General features: G+C 55.9%; 3 protein-coding genes across 7 annotated transcripts; all 3 read right to left on the bottom strand.

The window, feature by feature from the left end:
- Positions 1-104: 104 nt before the first annotated feature.
- Positions 105-1,692, bottom strand: NDUFS8 (NADH:ubiquinone oxidoreductase core subunit S8). Of its 2 annotated transcripts, none has more exons than XM_010710795.3 (7): positions 1,634-1,692; positions 1,213-1,263; positions 1,061-1,126; positions 834-923; positions 587-759; positions 388-516; positions 105-314 (listed from the first exon to the last, which is right to left on the bottom strand). In XM_010710795.3, exons 2-7 carry the CDS (start codon positions 1,250-1,252, stop codon positions 183-185), a joined length of 630 nt encoding a protein of 209 aa, XP_010709097.1. In that variant the 5' UTR covers positions 1,253-1,263; positions 1,634-1,692; the 3' UTR covers positions 105-182. The 2 variants fall into 2 exon arrangements, with proteins under 2 accessions (XP_010709097.1, XP_003206196.1); XM_003206148.4 differs by having other exon boundaries at positions 1,213-1,260; positions 1,634-1,683.
- Positions 1,693-1,766: 74 nt separating this feature from the next.
- On the bottom strand, positions 1,767-5,646 carry LOC100549110 (aldehyde dehydrogenase family 3 member B1-like). 4 transcript variants are annotated; one of them, XM_031553404.1, is made up of 11 exons: positions 5,026-5,646; positions 4,752-4,880; positions 4,492-4,672; positions 3,772-3,882; positions 3,578-3,698; positions 3,339-3,424; positions 3,169-3,250; positions 2,692-3,078; positions 2,454-2,620; positions 2,268-2,367; positions 1,919-2,118 (listed from the first exon to the last, which is right to left on the bottom strand). In XM_031553404.1, exons 2-11 carry the CDS (start codon positions 4,862-4,864, stop codon positions 1,919-1,921), a joined length of 1,548 nt encoding a protein of 515 aa, XP_031409264.1. In that variant the 5' UTR covers positions 4,865-4,880; positions 5,026-5,646. The 4 variants fall into 4 exon arrangements, with proteins under 4 accessions (XP_010709095.2, XP_031409264.1, XP_031409265.1 ...); XM_010710793.3 differs by lacking the exon at positions 5,026-5,646 and having other exon boundaries at positions 1,767-2,118; positions 4,752-4,988; XM_031553405.1 differs by lacking the exon at positions 4,752-4,880 and having other exon boundaries at positions 4,492-4,700; positions 5,026-5,643.
- Positions 5,647-5,747: 101 nt separating this feature from the next.
- On the bottom strand, positions 5,748-12,598 carry LOC100548954 (aldehyde dehydrogenase family 3 member B1). The gene is made up of 10 exons (XM_003206174.4): positions 12,277-12,598; positions 11,930-12,092; positions 10,606-10,716; positions 10,383-10,503; positions 10,210-10,295; positions 9,837-9,918; positions 9,295-9,681; positions 8,906-9,072; positions 8,667-8,766; positions 5,748-6,602 (listed from the first exon to the last, which is right to left on the bottom strand). The coding sequence occupies exons 1-10, from the start codon at positions 12,354-12,356 to the stop codon at positions 6,409-6,411; spliced, it is 1,491 nt and encodes a 496-aa protein (XP_003206222.2). The 5' UTR covers positions 12,357-12,598; the 3' UTR covers positions 5,748-6,408.
- Between the last annotated feature and the right edge of the window lie 136 nt (positions 12,599-12,734).

Here is a 12,734-nt window from a genome sequence, read left to right as displayed (position 1 = left end):
CCCCCAAACATCCCCAGCCTGGAAACCCCTCCACAAGGTGTCCTCCGCCCCAGGACCAACACGTTCTCTCCCCGGCTACAGAATCAGACAAGGCAGGCACGAGCTCGGGCTTAGGAAAGGGCTGGTGTATGCCCACTTTATTAACGGGACTTGGGAGGGCACGTGGCGTGGTCTCCCCACCATCACCGGTACAGGTAATCAGCCTGGATGTTGGCCGCAATCTCAGCCTCCCACTTGTCACCGTTGTTGAGCAGCTTCTCCTTGTTGTAGAGCAACTCCTCGTGCGTCTCCGTCGAGAACTCAAAGTTGGGACCCTGCAGGGTGGGAGACGTTCAACAAAGGATGCTCAGCGTCCCCATGGCAGGTGGGTCCCCGCTCCCACCTCACCTCCACGATGGCGTCCACAGGGCAAGCCTCCTGGCAGAAGCCGCAGTAGATGCACTTAGTCATGTCGATGTCATAGCGCGTGGTGCGGCGGCTGCCATCCGCCCTGGGCTCAGCCTCGATGGTGATGGCCTGTCCCCAGATACAATGTCAGAGAAGGGGGAGCCCAAGGAACAGAGGATGGGACACGGGGACTGCTCACCTGTGCGGGGCAGATGGCCTCGCAGAGCTTGCAGGCGATGCAGCGCTCCTCGCCCGATGGGTAGCGGCGCAGCGCGTGCTCCCCACGGAAGCGTGGGCTCAGCGGACCCTTCTCAAAGGGATAATTGATGGTGGCCGGCTCCCGGAACAGGTAGCTCAGTGTCATGGCCAGCCCTGTGGGGACACAGTGTCACCTCCCAAGTGGAGCACAATCTCACCTCAGGGGTGGGACACGGCACAGGGCTCACCTCGGAAGAGCTCTGTCCACAGCAGGGTCTGTGCAGCGCGGTCGGTGATGGACTTCATGTCCATAGCTGGCTCCTGGATGTTGACATACTCTGTGGGGGGCACAATGCCATTCTCACCCTCCACGGAGTGGGAGGACGGCAGCAGCTCCCGCTTTGTGGGGATGGTGATGGGAGGGGAATGGGGTTGGGAAGGGTCAGGGTTGGGATGGGATGGGGGGAGTACTCACTGTAGCACTCCCGGGGGGTGGTAGTGCTGAGTGTCCGTGGGTAGCACAAGGGTGGAACAGGCGGACCTGCGAAGGACAGAGTGGTGGGGACGACGTGCCAGCAGCATGGAGGTGGCAATGGGGTGCAGGGTGGTCCTGGTTTGGCCACTTACCTGCCCGGGCAGCCCGGTGCAAGAAGCGTAGCGCTGCCATGTGCTATCCTGCTGCAGGGGATGCTCAGCACTAAGGGGGTCCTGGGCAGCCCCCCCAGCACTGCTTCTCATAAGGGAACCCCAGGTGTCCCGCTCCCCCACACAACACCCCACAAGGGCATCCTAGTAGCTGGGTGAGGGACCTGGGCGTCCTGTCCACTCTTCCCCCAAAACACAGGGGACTTCCACCTTCTGCCCTCCATCCAAGAGAACCGGGTGTCCTGTCCACATTCACTCTCCCACAACACAAAATGGATCCGAATTTCCTGCCCCCTCCCCACCCAAGGAAGTCCCACAACGTCCTCCCCCTGAGATGACACCTCAACCCCAAGCCTCCCCCAGGCGCGTCCCTCCAGCCCCCCTTTCCGCCCCCAGGCCTCACCTCCCCCAAGGACCCAGCCGTCCTGACCCCTGGCCCGCCCCCAGGACGCAGTGCGCAGCCGCGGGGACAGCGGCGCATGCGCATAGCGGCGCCGGCTTCACTAGGCGGGCCCACAGCCGTGCTTCGCACTCTATTGGTCGCCGCAAGCCGATTGGTGGCAGTAAGAATCATTCGTACGGGGAGAAGGAGAGAGTTTCCTCGCGGATTGGCTAAAGGACGCCAGGGCGGCGCGGCGATTGGTCAGGCGGAAATAAGGGCGGAAGGAAGCGTTTATTGAGGAGGTGCTCAGAGCAACGTGCAGGCGGCGGTGCGGCGGCGGCGGCTCTCCACGGTGGTGCGGAGCAGCGGCAGTCGGCGCGGGGCGTACGGCGGGTAGCGAAGGCTGTTCAGCGCCTCCCGGCCGTCGGCACGGAGCAGGACCGAGCGGAGGTGCGAGAAGGTCTCGAAGGTGAAACGGCCGTGGTAGCGGCCCATGCCGCTGAGTCCTGAGTGGGGAACGAAGCCTCAGGGCCTGCGACGGTGCTAGGCCGCGGCCTTGGGGGGCGAAGGGGGGCCTGGACCTGATGGACGGGGCAGAGGAATGGACGGACAGAGGGATGGGTGGATGGACAGACAGATAGGCAGATGGACATACCGATGCCACCAAACGGCAGTGAAGTCAGCGTCATGTGCATGATGGTGTCATTGGCACAGAAGCCACCGCTGCTTGTCCGCTCCAGCAGCCGGCGAACCACCTTGGGCGGGGGAACGTGAACTGTGAGCACCCAGCAGTCACCCCACATTATCCCTGTGGATACTGGGACGTGGAGGTAGCTGCCACCTTTGTGCTGGAGGAGAAGACATAGAGTGTCAGTGGCCGTTCCCGGGCACTGATGAAGGTGATGGCATCCTCCTCACTGGTCACTGTCAAAATGGGCAACACAGGGCCAAAGATCTCCTCCCGCATCACTGGGTCATCCTCCTGGACGTCCACCAGCACTGTGGGGGCTGCAGGAACAGAGACAGGTCATCCCACACCAGATCCAGCAAGGCATCCCCCATGCATGCTGTGCCCTCACCGATGTAGCGCTCCTTCTCATCTGTCTCTCCCCCGATGGCCACACGCCCACTGCTCAGCAGCGCCTGCACACGCTTGAACTGTTTATCCCCCACAATGCGGGCGAAGTCAAGGGAATTGCGGGGTTCAGGGCCATAGAACTCTGTGATGGCCTCGCGCAGGGCAGGCACCAGCCTCTCTCGCATCTCCACACTGCACAGGATGTAATCAGGCGCAACACAGGTCTGCCTCGCATTGAAGAAGCGTCCCCAGGCCACCCGCCGGGCCACGTTCTGCACATTGCAGGTGTCAGACACGTAGCAGGGGTTCTTGCCCCCCAGCTCCAGCGTCACCGGTGTCAGGTGCTTGGCAGCAGCTGTCATCACAATCCTGCCCACTGAGGTGCTGCCTGTGGGCAGAGGTTGTAGTGTAAGCTGATCTTGCCCATTTCCTTTTGTGTCCCCTTGCCTTGAAGGTATAACCTCCCCATGAGACGCACCAGTGAAGAAGATGTAGTCAAACTTGTTTTCCAGCAGCCTGGTGGTCTCCTCCACGCCGGCAGTCACCACGGCAAAGCAGTCCTGTGATTTAGGAGAATTATACAATTCAGCCGTGGGTTTGTTTTTTTTTCTTGTCAGGGACAAAAGCCGTGGCCAGCAGCTTTCCTACCTTGTCAAGGTAGCTGGGCAGTGCCTCGGCCACCAGCCTCTCCATGTTCCTACTGATTTCGGAGGGTTTCAGTACAACACAGTTACCTGTAGGACAAGGGCTCCTTCCCAGTGAGAAGCTGGCTCTTGGGGAGCAGAGAAACCCACCACCATCACCGCCCTTGGGGTTGGGAACTCAGGTTGCCTATTTGGAGGTCCTGGTACCCTCGTTGGTTAGTAGGGATGCAGCCTCAGCCTTACCAGCAGCAATGGCTCCAATGAGGGGCACTAGGAGGAGGTTGATGGGGTAGTTCCAGGGCCCAATGATGAGCACTACCCCATAGGGGTCCTTGTGGATGAAAGCCGAGTCCAGCTGTGTTGCCTGCAGCAGGAAGGAGATTGTTAGGGACCCACTGTTCCGATCCTGCCCATCCCTGGCAGACGCCACCCTATACCCAATTCTTGTCCACGTTCTCGTCCTTCATCCAGGCACCCAGGTTGTTTAGCGTGTGGTTGAGCTCACTCCTGCAGATGGAGATCTCAGAGAGTTCCACTTCAAAGGATGGCTGAGGGCATGCAGGAAGACATCATGGTCACTACCATCACCCCACTGCAATGGTTTTCCTCCCAAGCCCCACGCTCACCCTCCTAGTAGGGTGTGGTGGCCTCAGTAGGGCCAGATGCCACTGTTGGCCTTGTGCTGTGAAGACAGGTGGCACTGTCATCTCTACCACATGCCACCCATGTAACAATGTGCTACCTGGCCCCATACCACTCTGTGCCACCGTGTTCTGGGGCATAGCAGAGGCTCAGAATTGGAGACGTGTTTGGTATCTCAAGAGCTTTAGCTCCATTGATAGTAGAACACATGCAGCTCTGGAGATGGGGGTGGGCACAAGGAATTGAATTGCTTTCAGCAAAAGCTTCTGCAGAGCTGACTGAGCCTCATTCTGTGCAGTCAGGAGATCTGCTTTGTGGTGTCCCATCAAGGGTGTCTCCAAAGCTGAGTTGGTCACAGCAAAAAGCAGAGGCCACCTCTCCGCAAGCAACCATGCAACCAGAGAGGTGCAGATGAGCAAAAGGGAGAAAACTGATGGAGAATAGATAGGAAAAAATGAGGGGAAAAATGTGAAGGAAAGTCAAGCACTTCTCACCAGCAGCCCCATCCCTCTCACCTTGCGCATGTCCAAGGCAGTGGCCTCCAGGATGTCCTGCTGCTTCTCCTCCAGGAAGAGGCCCAGGGCCTCCAGCTGGGCTGTACGGTATTCCAAGGGCCGTGTCTTCCCTGAGAGCCAGGCTGCCCGCAGGTGGCTCACCAGCCCTGCGTGGTCACTCATGGCACAGGGTGGCTGCGAGCTGGTGAGGATGGGAGACGTCACCCACCCTGAAGTGGAAGAGAACACCCAGTGCCAGGGTGAAATCCACCATCATGTACCAAGCTCCTGTTGTAGCAGGCAGCGTATGTCTGCCGGTGGCCATAAAGCACAGCCAAGAGCAATGTGACCTTGTGCTGTGCAAAGATCCGGGTGCATCAGAGTCTGTCTTCATGCTCAAGGATGCATGTCTGTTAGTATATTACAGATTGCTTGAAATCACTACTGCTAAACATATATAAATGCACATTTTAGGTTACTATAGATTTCCCACTAAAGAAGTAAGCACATGTTTCTGACTGTTCATCCATACACATAAAGTAAGTACATACTTACAGCTATCCAGCCATACGCACGTCTTCGTTATTTATGATATTAGTGGCACAACACTTGCCAAATCTCTATCTGGAGTGTGGTCAATCGAAGACAGAGCAGCCTTTGGAGACAGTCTGTGTTGTGGAGCCTAGTGTCACCCAGACTTTCCTGGTAGGCTTCTGTCTGTCTGATGCAGAAAAGATTTTGGATGCATTCGTGTGAAAATCCTTCTAGGACAGATAAGGATCTGATATCTTTATGCCTGATTTGCATAATGGGAAATGGGCGTAGAGCACCATCTTCCTGCTTGAATCTTGATCTTGGTCTTGCTGGCTACGCCTCAACAAGAATGGCACCAGGTGAGCATATCAGAGTCATCCTCGCCTCCAGCCAAGCACATGGGAGAGGTCTCAGGTTCCGCAACCACGCCAGCATCCACCTTCACCAGCATGTTCACTGGCTTGTCCATTAGGTGTACCCAACGAGGGGCTTGGTTTTGTGAGCCAAGGTGCTGGAGTTTGCTCCTCCTTCTCTTAAGGTACTGGATGGGGGGAGCAGGGCTGGAGAAAATGAGGAACAGGAGGCATACAGAACTGGGAGCTTCAGCTGCCAGCACTCAGCCAGTCACCAGCCAAACCTCTCGAGCACCTTGACCCCCTCCTTTGGAAGCACTTAACAGCCTGTGTGCAATAATCACTGTTTTGCCAGTGGGCTTGGTCAGCACAAAGTTCGCAGACATCAAGTTGACGAAGTGCAGTTATCTTTATTTCAGCAAGGAGATAGTAAGTGAAATTAAACAGCAAAAATAGAAGACAGCAATGCACCTAACCGTTAGTACATGAGGATAGTGATTAAGAAAGATATGTCACCAATTGCCCTCATATTTTACCTTCATCCAAATCTGCAGTTGCTGGGAGCCCAGTTGCAGCAAGGATCTAGAGAGCCTTTCCCAGCATTTGGGAGGGCCCATGTGGTGCATCTGCTCATAGGTGAGGGCTCCAACTTTACTACATGAGGGTCCAGCTGGGCATGGGTGGATGTGGTGAGCACAGGGAGATATGAGGGCATTGGGAGATGCGTGGGACATGCCAGGAGACATGGGAGAAGTAGGAGTTGGGGGGCACTGAAGGCGAAGTGGGGTGTCAAGAACTGGGGGGCACAGTGAGACACTGGAGATGGGGGGCCACCATCTATAGTTGGTTTCACCCCCTAGCCCCAGCTCTTTCTTTTCTCCCATCCCACTGGCTACCAGCTCCACCCCACGCTGATAGGCAGGTGGCCATGGGTGTCACCAAGCCAGTGACAGGTACAGCGAGGCACTTGGAGTCCACAGCAGCAGATGACATTGACTGGGCTGGAGGGCCTCCGTGGCTGTGGAGGCACCACGGTGGCCCTGGTGGTCCCTCAGAGCAGGAAGCATTCCCCCCGGCGCTTGACTGAGGTGGCAGTGCGGACCAGACCCATCTTGTGGGTGCTGTACGGGGGGTAGCGCAGGGTGTTGATGGGCTCCAGGCCGGTGCCACGCTGCAGGCAGCCACGGTGGTGGGTGAAGGTGTCAAAGGTGAACTGGCCATGGAACATCCCCAGACCGCTGGACCCTGAAATGCACAGCACACAGTGATCTGCGGTTGGTGAGCTGAAGAGAAATGTGGGGAGGGCTTGGGAAGCCAGCAGGACAGAGAGCAAGGGGTGGAGGACCTCCCAACAAAGGTTTTGGGCTCCTGGGTGGAGGAAAGGCTCCCGGCCACCCTCACAACCTCAATGTCACCGTTTGCATTCTTTAGCCCCAGTGCAAAGCTCCGTGCACCAAATGAGACTCAGAAAACGTGGACAGAAAAATACTTTTGCAGGGCATCACCTCCTCGCTAGGAGGAGCTGTGTCCTCGAAAGCTTCTGAGCGAAGGCGAGCAGGCTGAAGCCTTTTTCCTCATACCGCTGCCTTGGGGAGAGGATCTCAAGTGCCATCTCCTTGCTGCCCTCCTCCCGAGGAGCAGGGCTGGTCCCAGCCTCGGTCATGTGGTTCTTCTTCACTTAAAACTTTTGATAAACAGGTTTCATTTCTTTGTCTTTCTTTCTTCTTGCGCTGCAGCTTCCCCCTTCCCTTCTCAAGTTTCTGTTCTGTTTTTAGCTCTAAATACAGCAGTGGAAGTTCCTGGTCCCAAAACCTCAGGGGGTGCCAGAGTGGCTCAGAGCAGACAGCAGCAAGCAAGAGCTTCCATCAGCCCCACTTACCTACTGCAGCATCTACTCTACCATGAGACAGCCTCCCCAAAACACCTCCTCACTCTACGAGGTCATAGTGATCTTTCAAGGTCCCTTCCAACCTTCCTGTGCTGTTGTATAGTTCAGTGCTGGGTTGTACTCCGTCCCAGGAGGCAGGGAGATTACTGAGCCAGCTGAAATCTCTTCTGGAGAACAGGAGCTAGCAATAAAGCTCATCCTCAAGCCTGGGCGTCTCCATCATCTATACTCCTTCTGCTCCAAGGAGAAAGCAAAGTGCTTCTCGCTAATATGTTTGCTTTTTTTTTTTTTTAAACCTAAATAGAATAGGTCAGAAGAATCACAGTCCCAAAGTGCTGTTTCTGTCCCTGAGCTGTGAAACCACATGTCACAGGGGTGTTGTGGTGATCGGGAGTTTCCTGGGACTTAAGGAGAACTTGAGTAAGTGCCCTTCTGGCATAGCAAATTCTCTGATCTGGAAATAGATGGAGGCTGGGATACCTTCTAGAGGTCCACACTTGCTCTGCTCCTACTCACACATCTGCGTAGGATTGTGATAGAAAAGAGTGCAGAACTGGACCCAGCTTTGCTCTGAAGCCTGTGCAAGACTTCAGAGAAAGAAAGGATGGGCAGAAAACATCTACAGTGGCTCAGAAGTCAGCCAACAAATAGGAGCATAGAACTTAGAGGGGATATTCACTTCCTTAGTTCATGAGGGATTCCTTGTGCAATGTTCTGAGTTCATCAAATGCAAATCTAAAAGTGCTGCCTGGTGGCCAGGATACATACAGAGAAGACCACAACATCACAGGAAATAGAGCAACAGCTGCCTTTTCCAGGAAGAAACCCCTGGAAAAGGGTCAGAATAAGATTTATACATTTTCAGAGTCTGCCAAAAATCTCTGCAAAAAGCTTTGTGTGAAGCAACGAGAAGGACCACCAGGAGTTGCACATTCTTGAATGATTTCTCTGTTCTGAGATGGGATGATGGTAAATGCTTGTAAAGCTTTTCACCTTTGTGATGTCTCCAGATCTGCATGATCTGGATTCGGTGCTGTCTATACCTCAAGAGCTTTATGCAATATGTGGCTTCAGGTGTTTACTGGAAGGGACCTCATATGTTTAGAAACTCATAGGAAGTTATGCTGTATTCAGACCTGCAGCCCAAAATGAAGATCCTTGAAAAACTTAAAATCTAGAGGTATTCCTCTGCTGGCGCTATCTCAAATTTCCTACTTCTTAAATAAGACATCTCCACATACACAAGGAATGCTGCTTGGGACAGCAACCACTGAGAGAAGAAAGCTTTCGGTGCTTTTCACACAGTAGGCAGAAGCAGGGCTGCAAAGCCCCAGAGATCAGCCCTGGGAGCTGAAGCCAAGAGTGCTGGTGGGACAAGCTGGGAGCTCGCATCTGCCTCAAGCTTGGAGGCATGGACCTACCGATACCACCGAAGGGCAGCGAGGTCAGCGTCACGTGCATCAGGGTGTCATTGCCACAGAAGCCCCCGCTGCTCGTCCTCTCCAGCACTTGGTTCACCTCCTGGAGGGAACAGAGAAGGGCACACGGTGCTGATGCCATGGCCCCAGCTGCCATCCATCCTGCAGAGCCAGGGCCAAAATCCTTCAGCCAAAATCTTTGGTGAGGAGAGTGGGCCAGATGCACAGCCAGGGCACTCTACCTTGTTGTCGGAGGAGAAGGCATACACAACCAGAGGCCGTTCACGGCTGTTGATGAAGTCAATGGCTTCATCCATATTGGCCACTGTGATGATGAGCAAAATAGGGCCAAAGATCTCCTCCTGCATGGCAGGGTCAGAGGGCTTCACATCCACCAGCACCGTAGGGGCTGCAAAGAAAGAAACCTGAAGATGTCAGCTGTGCCTGGAGGTTGGGGATGATATCTTGATCTACACAGTAGACAGGTCCCTCCTCTAAGGCTGGATGCCTCACCAAGCTGCCATGCAAACTAAATGTCCCTTCTCTCTCCGCTCTGGCTGCAAGCCCCTCTCCAAAATCCACACCACCTTATGCAAGTGTGAGCAGAATTATCTGAAATTCAAGCCCTCACCGATATAGCGCTCCTTCTCGTCCGTCTGTCCCCCAATGGCCACACGCCCGCTGCTCAGCAGTGCCTGCACACGCTTGAACTGTTTATCCCCCACAATGCGGGCAAAATCAGGGGAATTGCGGGGCTCAGAGCCATAGAACTCTGTGATGGCCTCACGCAGAGCAGGCATCAGCTTCTCCTGCATCTCCACACTGCACAGGACATAGTCAGGTGCAATGCAGGTCTGCCCCGCATTGAAGAAGCGTCCCCAGGCCACCCGCCGGGCCACGTTCTGCACATCACAGGTGTCGGACACGTAGCAGGGGTTCTTGCCCCCCAGCTCCAGCGTCACCGGTGTCAGGTGCTTGGCGGCGGCCGTCATTATGATCCTGCCCACTGAGGGGCTGCCTGCAGGGCAGAAAGGGATGTGTCACGGCAGGGATCCCCCAGTGCTGCAGCCTGGCCTGGGGACGTGGCACTGCAGGGAGCCAGGGCCACAAGGAGCACAAGTGCCCCCATATCCCAACATGAGGCAGGGCTCAGCTCTGGCCCTCGAGACGCACCGGTGAAGAAGATGTAGTCAAACTTGTTCTCCAGCAGCCTGGTGGTCTCCTCCACACCAGCAGTCACCACGGCAAAGCAGTCCTGCAGCAGAAGAGGAGGGGACCCTCTGTGTCACTCTGTTCCCGTCCCCATTAGCAGCACCCTGGATGAAGTGCTGTGGCTGAGTGAGCAATGGGGCAGCCAGGGGCTAGTTCTGAGAAGCACAGCCATAAGGAACCCCATGCTTTGGAGTGTCGTAATTGGTGAGAACAGGTGCAGTTCTGCATATCACAGAGGACTCAGTTGTGAGGAGTATAGAAACAGCTCGGCATACACAAGGGGAGGGAAGAACCCTGCCACGAGGCAGGGACAAGGATGAGAAGGGCTTCTTACTTTGTCCAAGTATTTGGGCAGCACTTCCTCCATGAGTTTCTCGCTGTTCTTGGTCAGCTTTGAGGGTTTGATGATGACACAGTTACCTGGGGGGAGATCCAACCAACAATGCATTCCCCAGCCTTGGCATGTGCTGCCTGCATCCTGTAAGCAGGGGATGGGCTCAGCCTCACCAGCAGCGATGGCCCCAATGAGGGGCACAAGGAGGAGGTAGATGGGGTAGTTCCAGGGCCCAATGATGAGCACTACCCCATAGGGGTCCTTGCGGATGAAAGCCAAGTCCAGCTGCGTTGCCTACAGGAGCACATTGGTGTGGGTCAGATTCCACCTGAACAGCCCTCTTCATGCTCTGGGCTTTCCAACAGCCCATGCTGGCAAGGTCCTTTTCTCCCTTACCAGGTTCTTGTCCACATGCTTGTCCTTCATCCACCAGGACAGGTTGTTCAGGGCTTCATTGAGCTCGTTCTTGCACAGAAGGACCTCAGAGAACTCAGCCTCGAAGGGTGGCTGGGGATGCAGAGCACTGTGCCCATCACTGCTTGCATGCTCTCCTGCATCTTCCTCACCCATCCCAAAGGGCTTTAACCCAGCTATGGGTACCCCTGCCGAGCCTCAAGGGGAGTAACAGCAGCGAAGCAAAAGCTTTGAGATATCCTCAGAGGAGGCTGTGGAGAGGAGCCCGAGGAGATGGGGCTGTCCAGAAGGAGCAGGGATTTGGAGAATGCTTAGACCCCAGGAGGTGCACAGCCCCAGGCCATTCCCAGGACACTAAGTGGGGAGGGTATTTGCAAGCATTGTGTGGATATGCCAATTTCTGAGCATTCCTTGGAGAGATGGGGCTGGGCAGATCTTTGGTCACACTCCACCCATCATACCTGTGTCCTTATAGCCATGTGCCTTTACCTAGCTGCTTCCATCAGTGGTGTTTTGGAGACAACCATCAGCAAGTTGCTGCTAACCCAGTCTTGGGCTCCTCAGCAGTGCTTCCCCATTTCAAGCACTTGTCTTATGTGCAAGACCCTCCCAAGTCCCTGGGGTCCCACAGCAACCATGGGAAAGGGGTGAAATGAAGCACGACTCTGCATCTTCTTCCAGCACAAAAGCTGGTGTTTACAAATGGGGAAAGGCTGCAAGGATGGGCAGTTATCCAAGGGAAGGTTCTGAACTGAGGTGGGGAACAGAAGATTATAAGCCCTATATGGTGCTCATGGTCCAGGTGAATGAGCTGTCCTGAACTGGGGAGGTTCAGACTGGGGGTCTGGAGCACAAAGACTGGGTCTGCTCTGCCCCATTGCTCAGAGATCCTGCTGGGAGCACAAGAGAGGGAGCAGAGGCTGGGGAGGGAGTGGTGCCAGGGATACAGTCAGGATGGGGTGGATTTGGGTGTGAGAACTTGACCAAGCACCAAGCAAGGTGGGGATTGGTTGCAGAAGGAGAGAGCAGGGAGAAGATGATGGGAGCAAGGGATGGATAAATATGTCCAGGTGTTTCCCATGACCCCACCCATCCTTTGCAGGCAGAGGTTCTGGGGACAAGGGTTGGCAGTGTCACCTCCATGTTCGCTGGACTCCTGAAGCCCCCAGGGGCTGCTCCTGATGGAGATGGGGTATGGTTTTCTCCTTACTGCCTCTATGTGCACCCAAGGGCTCCATGCCCAGGGCAGAACTCCCCAGCCCTGCCAACCCCTGGATCCTCCAGTGTCCAACTCTGGGGGCCTTACCTTGCCCATGTCCAAGGCGGTGGCCTCCAGAATATTCTGCTTCTTCTCCTCCAGGAAGCGGCCCAGGGCCTCCAGCTGTGCCATGCGATACTCCAAGGACCGTGTCCTCCCTGAGAGCCAGGCTGCTCGCAGGCGGCTCACCAGCCCCGTATAAGGGTTCTCACTGCAGGGATGGGGGCATAAGGAAGACCCCATCACAGCCCCTTTGGGTGCCAAGGCACGGGGGCTCCGCGCTGCCCCAGCACAACCCAGCACCCATCCAGCATCAAGCTGGGGTGGCCAGGCTGTCAGGGCACCTCCTGCCTTCCTTCCACCCCAGCTGCTTGTCACCATCCCTTCTCTCTCACCTCGTGCTACTGTCATCCCCACCAGCTGTGCCAGACTCATCATCCGTGGGCTGCCTGGGGTGCTCAAGGGGCTGCTCCATGCTCCGAGCTGTGTTCAGGAGCCAACAGCTTCAGGGAGCAGCGAGGAGGAGCACGGGACTGCACAGTACGCCTTCCACAGCTGTTTGGCCTAACAGGAGCCTTACCCAGAAGAGGTGGCTTTGGGAAGCCTGCTTAGCACCCCAACCCTGCAGCTGTGTTGCCGCTGAGCACACACTGCCTCTCGCTCTGCAGTGGGAGACTCCACCGCCAGCTTCCTGTCCTTCCCCTCAGCTCCTTGCGTCACTGCGGGCTGCGCTCCAGCCCAAACCACTCAAAATGCTGGACACGCCTCAGAGAGCGGTAACCCTAAAGCTGTGCCTCTGGCACCGTGGCAGCAAGCAGAATAGCCCTGCCCTGCCTCGGGTCCAGCCCTGGCG

This window comes from Meleagris gallopavo, chromosome 5, assembly GCF_000146605.3.
Source record: "Meleagris gallopavo isolate NT-WF06-2002-E0010 breed Aviagen turkey brand Nicholas breeding stock chromosome 5, Turkey_5.1, whole genome shotgun sequence".
NCBI classification, from domain to species: domain Eukaryota; kingdom Metazoa; phylum Chordata; class Aves; order Galliformes; family Phasianidae; genus Meleagris; species Meleagris gallopavo.
Note: the sequence above shows the minus strand (reverse complement) of the source record. Positions and strands in the feature narration are given on the sequence as shown.

Coding starts and splice junctions, on each gene's coding strand:
- NDUFS8 (XM_010710795.3), bottom strand. CDS start 1,252: ATGGCAGCGCTACGCTTCTTGCACCGGGCTGCCCGGGCAG. Junction 1,127..1,212: donor GCACCGGGCTGCCCGGGCAG/GTAAGTGGCCAA, acceptor TGTCCTTCGCAG/GTCCGCCTGTTCCACCCTTG. Junction 924..1,060: donor CACCCCCCGGGAGTGCTACA/GTGAGTACTCCC, acceptor TGCCCCCCACAG/AGTATGTCAACATCCAGGAG.
- LOC100549110 (XM_031553404.1), bottom strand. CDS start 4,864: ATGAAGACAGACTCTGATGCACCCGGATCTTTGCACAGCACAAGGTCA. Junction 3,425..3,577: donor CATTGGAGCCATTGCTGCTG/GTAAGGCTGAGG, acceptor CTTGTCCTACAG/GTAACTGTGTTGTACTGAAA. Junction 2,621..2,691: donor TGAGAAGGAGCGCTACATCG/GTGAGGGCACAG, acceptor CTGTTCCTGCAG/CCCCCACAGTGCTGGTGGAC.
- LOC100548954 (XM_003206174.4), bottom strand. CDS start 12,356: ATGGAGCAGCCCCTTGAGCACCCCAGGCAGCCCACGGATGATGAGTCT. Junction 9,919..10,209: donor TGCCCAAATACTTGGACAAA/GTAAGAAGCCCT, acceptor CTTCTGCTGCAG/GACTGCTTTGCCGTGGTGAC. Junction 8,767..8,905: donor CCTTCTCCTCCGACAACAAG/GTAGAGTGCCCT, acceptor TGTTCCCTCCAG/GAGGTGAACCAAGTGCTGGA.